The sequence below is a fragment of the Sparus aurata genome, chromosome 1 (genome assembly GCF_900880675.1).
Source record: "Sparus aurata chromosome 1, fSpaAur1.1, whole genome shotgun sequence".
NCBI lineage: Eukaryota > Metazoa > Chordata > Actinopteri > Spariformes > Sparidae > Sparus > Sparus aurata.
This window is the reverse complement of record NC_044187.1, coordinates 28378391-28384045: the sequence shown is the minus strand read 5'-3', so window position 1 is coordinate 28384045 and position 5655 is coordinate 28378391. Positions and strand designations below refer to the sequence as shown.

The following is a 5655-nucleotide window of genomic DNA, read 5'->3' as shown; positions in this document are numbered from 1 at the left end:
CAGTCTGCCTTGCTTTGTCAAATGTCAGAAGGGGAAGCTGTGTCAGGTTCTCACCTTTATCAAGGTAGGTAACATTATATCTGTCCTCGGTTAAGAGAGAATGAAACATACACAGGCTCAGACTACGGATCAATATAACATGGCAGCAGGACCTGAAAGTATAATTGTTTGGAACGGACGTCTCAAGCGTGGCTGAGGTTTTAAGCAGCTGAACTCTGAGTCAGTAAGATTCAGGAAAGGGTCATCTGTCATCGTCCTCTGGTGTGAATGTGAGGTACTCCTTTGCTCTACACAGACTGACAGCCATTTATGTTGAACGCAAATTAAATATGTATATAGATGTAATGGCACTCTTTGTTTGTGCTGGGGTAAAACAAACCCACTTAGTGTTAGAATTTGTTTGTGCTGTTTGATTTTTATGTACGTACGAGTTGCAAGTTATGATGACACATACAGCACAAATAAAGTTGCTGTCAAGAATCCATAAAACACTGATCTGCCTAACTAAACATGGGTGTGGGTTGAATTATCATCATCGCCATTATGTGTTTAAACAGCCTCGTTGCTAAGTGGTGCGCAATTCACAGAACCGGTTGGACGAGCGTCTCTCACGTTCACAGATGTTTTTCATTCCTATTTTCCGTTCTCTTTTATTCTCAGTAGGTCAACTGTATCTGCCCGCAGTCTCTGGCTGTATGGTGGCCGGTGCCATCTTAAGATAGCATGCATATGGAAACAAAAAAACATCCTCACAAACTGTAGGCATCATTTAGAGAGATTAAAGAAAGTGCTGCAAAGTATGAAAGACAAAAGTTGACTGAGAAACAACAGAAGCTACATACACATTTTCTGTCAGGTAAAAAGAAACCAAACAACAAATACTATATTAGCAATGATTAAAAATGTTGTTTTTTTGTGTTAGTTTTGACATTAAGTTTTGGCGTGAGAGTTAATTCTTGACCTTTGAAAGAGAGGTTACGTGACAAAATTCTCAAACAAAGGCCCACCTGCCAGCCTTTTTTCACAGCTTTCACTCACATGGAAACTCATCAAAGTTAATGAAGATACGATGATAGAGATAACTGTTAATTAATGCATCGTAGAGTATGTATTTATATCACTAAAGTAAAACTTTGATAGTGACCTAATAGCTAACTAATAAAGTTAGTTAAAGGGGCACTATGTAGTTCTGGAGAAGAAATTCAAAGTCCGAATTTATGCATTTTCATACGTATGTACAGTGAGTGACGTTTTCTTCATTTGCTTTTGATTTGTGTTTTTGCTCGTGTTTTATTTAAAAGTGTAGTGAACTGGTCGCACTCAGTCCCTGTAGATTTGGTTATGGCCAAGCCCTCAGTCACCTCACACACACACCCACACCCAAACACACCAGCACACACACATTTTTATCACACATTTCACAACACAGTCTTTATTGTCATAAGTTTGACAAACACGTAGCAGGATACAATCAGCGAGCACTCCTGTACAAAACGATAACCCCTGCTCCTGGTGTCACAGCAGTGGCTGCAATTTGAAAACAGTGGTTTGTTTTTAGAAGTTGTTGACAGGTGTGTTAAAGGAAATTGCTAATAACAAATAATTCACAATTTAATAATACCCCTTTATATGGCCAGGTTTAAAGTCGCACGAACGTAGGAAATCTGGCAAACATCTATCATTTCACTGCTCCTGGCCGTGTTTCAAGGTAAAACGACATATCTGATAACCTGTTAGCTAATGTTAGACAGCAGCCAACATTAGCATTACAGTTTGATCGTGGAACAGGCTACAATAGGAAAGGCGGAAATTATCCAAAACTATCAACGGCCATCTTTGACTAATTTATCTAAGCCTGGAAGTGAGATGCAACTGATGTAATCAGACTGTAATGTTAGCCTGGAAGTGGTTGAATGCTAATGTAAGCTAACGGGTTATCAAATAAGTTGATTTATGTCGAAATATGGCCTGATTTCACTCTGGATTTTCATTGTCCATCATATTTTCATTTGCTTATCAATCAGGAAGTGGTGAAATGGTAACAAGTTGTCAGATTCCCTACATTTAGATGACTTGAAACCTGGAACACAGCAGCATAATTAACCCAGAGTGGGAGCTTTCCACCCTACACATGACTTCAGAAGGAAGTGTCCACCCTATAATTATGATCAATTGCGTCCAAGGACGTAACATTAGAACCTAGACACAGCGTTGGAGGTGGAGCCCCATTCACTCTTTGACAAATAGGTCAGAGGAGTATGGGGGCCAAAGAACCTTGAATTCCTGGCAACAAAATGACCCAGATCTTCTGCTTTGTGGGGCTCAGAGTGCGTGCACACAAGAGACTTCCATCGACTGATCCAGCAAACGTCGAGATTAGCGCCAGGCTAACACGAATGGCAATAAAATGATTTAATGTTGAGCCTCAAATTCGCCTCAATTTCAGATTTAGTGGGGTCTGTATTGCCGAAAAATATTTATCTACCATTTCACAGTCGTTATGTTCACAGTGTAAGCATGAGGGAAAATGTCTGGCCCCAGTGCATCACGCAGTTGGCCACTAAGAAAGTTGGCTTCAAAGTCTGAGGCTCTTCCTGGGGAAGTACAAATTTACATTATGTCGACCTACAGAATGAGACTTTTGGTTATCTGAGTGTATGGACTCTGAAAATGTGAAAATGCAATGTCGCCAAACCTGCTTGGAAGTGTTGGCACAGCTTGCCAATCATTTCTTTGAAATGCCCTACAACTTGATGAACATGTTTTTCGTTTATGTAAAGGGAGAGTGCCAAATTAGATACGCACAACAGGTTTCAGTCCTACCACAATGTAGCCACTAAAACTGCTGTTCAACAATTCCACTTTCCTTCATTCAGAGCGATCAGAAGAAGTGTTTTTTGGATTACAAAGGTGACTTAAAAACATTTTATTTCTTGCTCTTTTAGCAGATACCATGGAAAAGGTTCAGGGACCTCCTCCTCCAGGAATAGCAGCACCACCGTACCCTGGTCCCCCTATGGGAGTCTACCAAGCTCAGCCTTACATCCAGTCTGGTAAGACAACAGAGACCTTTAACTGTGTTCTTTCACATGCAATTTTTTCTCTGTAAAAACTCTGCCTTATTTCTTTAGTTTTACCTTTCATTTTCGTACACAAGACCTTATGGCACATTTTTTTTATCATCCAGTTCTTCAAGCCTTTCTCAAGATAAATGTCTCTTTCTTATATCCAGCTCAGCAGCCTGCATACCAGTACTCCGCACAGCAACCTCAGGTCATTCAAACTGGTGAGCTTCTCTCTTCAATTGTTTGTCGCAAGTTGAAATAATTTTGAATTTGCATAAAATAGCAAATGATGCAAGTCAGAGAGCAGGTCGATGAGTAGGTGTAATTCAGTTGTCAGTGGGTGTTACAGGCTGCTGGGTGTCTTCCTCACAGTGAATCAGGTGGTGATGGTGCAGCCGTTGCCGAGAGATGTTCCAGGACAGATGATGTGTCCCAGCTGCCAAAACACCATTATCACTAAAACTGAGTACAAAAATGGCCTGCTCACCTGGGTCATCTGTGGATCACTAGGAATCCTCCTGTGAGTAGAAACCCCAACACACACACACACACACACACACACACACACACACACACACACACACACACACACACACACCCACACACACACACACACACACACACAAGCCCGCCTGTATAAACACTGAAACAGGTAAAATATGACTTAGACCCCATCTTTTTAACTTAATGTAAAAAGTTAATTCATGTACAAGAAGAAGAAGAAGAAGAAGAAGAAGAAGAAGAAGAAGAAGAAGAAGAAGAAGAAGAAGTAGAAGTGCTTTTTGGAAAAGTATACAAGTGAGACTTCACCTGCCTCATTATATTTCATTTGCAATGAAACATGAACCCAATATTGTCAGACTTCCCAGCATGCATTGTTTTCAAACTCTCCCGAGATCTCGCTTGTGGTGGTCATAAGGAAACATACATGATGGAAACTTGCTGTGTGTCCTCACATACTTATTGGGATGAGTCATCGTTTCTTTTCATAGTTATACAAACAACGTGAGTCACAATGAGGAATTCAGTCCCCACGCTGTACACTGTTAGTGTGTGTACAGGTCACAGGGAGCAGCCCCGGCATGTTTGCATACAACTAACTCTAGTATAATGTGACTCCAACAGCAGCAGAGACAGATGAAAGTTTTTCACGTCAAATAATGAAATGACTTATCAAACTCATAAAATGTAAATTAAATCAAATCCTAAGGAATGCCTAATTAGATGTTATGGTGGCTATGTATTAACCGTTAGTGGTTACCTTATCAACAAAGCTACCAGCATCTGTCCATCTGAAAACTCCACAAATCATCTCAATACTGTAACTGGTGTCATTCTTGGATGCTGTGTACAGCCCCTGTCAAGAGGCGTTCACTGGGAGGCTGCTGGTAGATCGAAATTACTTCAGCAACAAGTAAAGTTAGGCGTCCCGAGTGGAGGCAGAGCAGCTGGATGTCATCAGAGTGAAAACCTGAAAATATTTTCTCCATAAAACATGATGAAGTTCACCCAAATACTCCCACTCACATTTTAAAGGCGGCACGGGAACTAACTGGAACCAGTTAAAATTATTTTTCAGCTCATGTGCACATGATGCAATATTATCTTAACTTAATTCTGTTATTCCACACCAGGATTTGGCCTTGCTGTCTGATCCCGTTTTGTGTGGATTCTTGCAAGGATGTGGAACACTCCTGCCCAGTCTGCAACAACGTCCTGCATCTCCATAAACGCATGTGAAATGTCACTGCAGTGCACACTCCGCTGAATTATCAACAAAAGGTAGTCAGCTCAACCATGACTAAATAAACATCAGTACGGGAGCTAAGCCTCTTCGTGCAAATAAATGTCATCATAAACCCTGTGCTCGCTTAAAAGGCGTGCAGCCCCTGCATACCTCTCTGTGTGCATGCACTATTATATGTGTATATAGAGAATTACATAACTGCTGTGATCTCTTCTGTTCCTTCTTTTGTTTGATTTGAAATGTACAATCATGTTGGAAATGTGGAAATGTAAAAACCCTAATTGTCATGATCATATCTTTTCTTGACTTGACCCGTGTGCTGTCTAAATATAATCTCAATTTAAGCAACCATGAAGGATGTAAATAATCATATTTTCATGACACACTGACATCCAAGTTGGATAAGAAGAGTTGTACCATAACTCTCATATGATAATCGACGTAGGTCGCTGTGTTTACTTTTCAAAGCCTTTTATTACAATGATACCAACTCACTGCTTGTACCGGAGTTGATGTATGTTTTAACTTTGCTCTTTTTTTTTGTGATGAGTTTAATTTTGTCTTCCACTTCACCATGTACAATGACACAATGAGTCGTATTGTTTGCAAAAATCTGTTGAAGAACGGTTGATTTGTTCGGTTGTCTGAGGGTGAAGTGTTGAGTGGGCGCTCTAATGAGGATAGTTTTGTATTGGCAACTAAGATGGAAAAAAAGTGTACCAATCATAATTTGACATTTCTGTAATGAAAATGTAATGTTTCAAAATGTTAACATGCTCTGATACAGTAGGTGATGTTACGGCTGAGTGCAATTTCACCAATAAATGCAAGCAAGCAGAAGGA

At 40.2% G+C, this 5655-nt stretch overlaps 1 protein-coding gene across 2 annotated transcripts; it reads left to right on the top strand.

Annotated features, from left to right (window-relative positions):
- Positions 1-5655, top strand: LOC115597512 (lipopolysaccharide-induced tumor necrosis factor-alpha factor homolog). Of its 2 annotated transcripts, none has more exons than XM_030443623.1 (5): positions 1-64; positions 2949-3053; positions 3233-3286; positions 3438-3585; positions 4700-5655. In XM_030443623.1, the coding sequence occupies exons 1-5, from the start codon at positions 22-24 to the stop codon at positions 4803-4805; spliced, it is 456 nt and encodes a 151-aa protein (XP_030299483.1). In that variant the 5' UTR covers positions 1-21; the 3' UTR covers positions 4806-5655. The 2 variants fall into 2 exon arrangements, with proteins under 2 accessions (XP_030299483.1, XP_030299398.1); XM_030443538.1 differs by having other exon boundaries at positions 2946-3053.

Bases quoted from the DNA above. Each gene is read 5' to 3' on its own strand.
- LOC115597512 (XM_030443538.1), top strand. From the start codon at position 22: ATGTCAGAAGGGGAAGCTGTGTCAGGTTCTCACCTTTATCAAG. The intron at 65-2,945 runs GTAGGTAACATT...TTGCTCTTTTAG, and splicing joins AGGTTCTCACCTTTATCAAG to CAGATACCATGGAAAAGGTT. The intron at 3,054-3,232 runs GTAAGACAACAG...TCTTATATCCAG, and splicing joins TCAGCCTTACATCCAGTCTG to CTCAGCAGCCTGCATACCAG.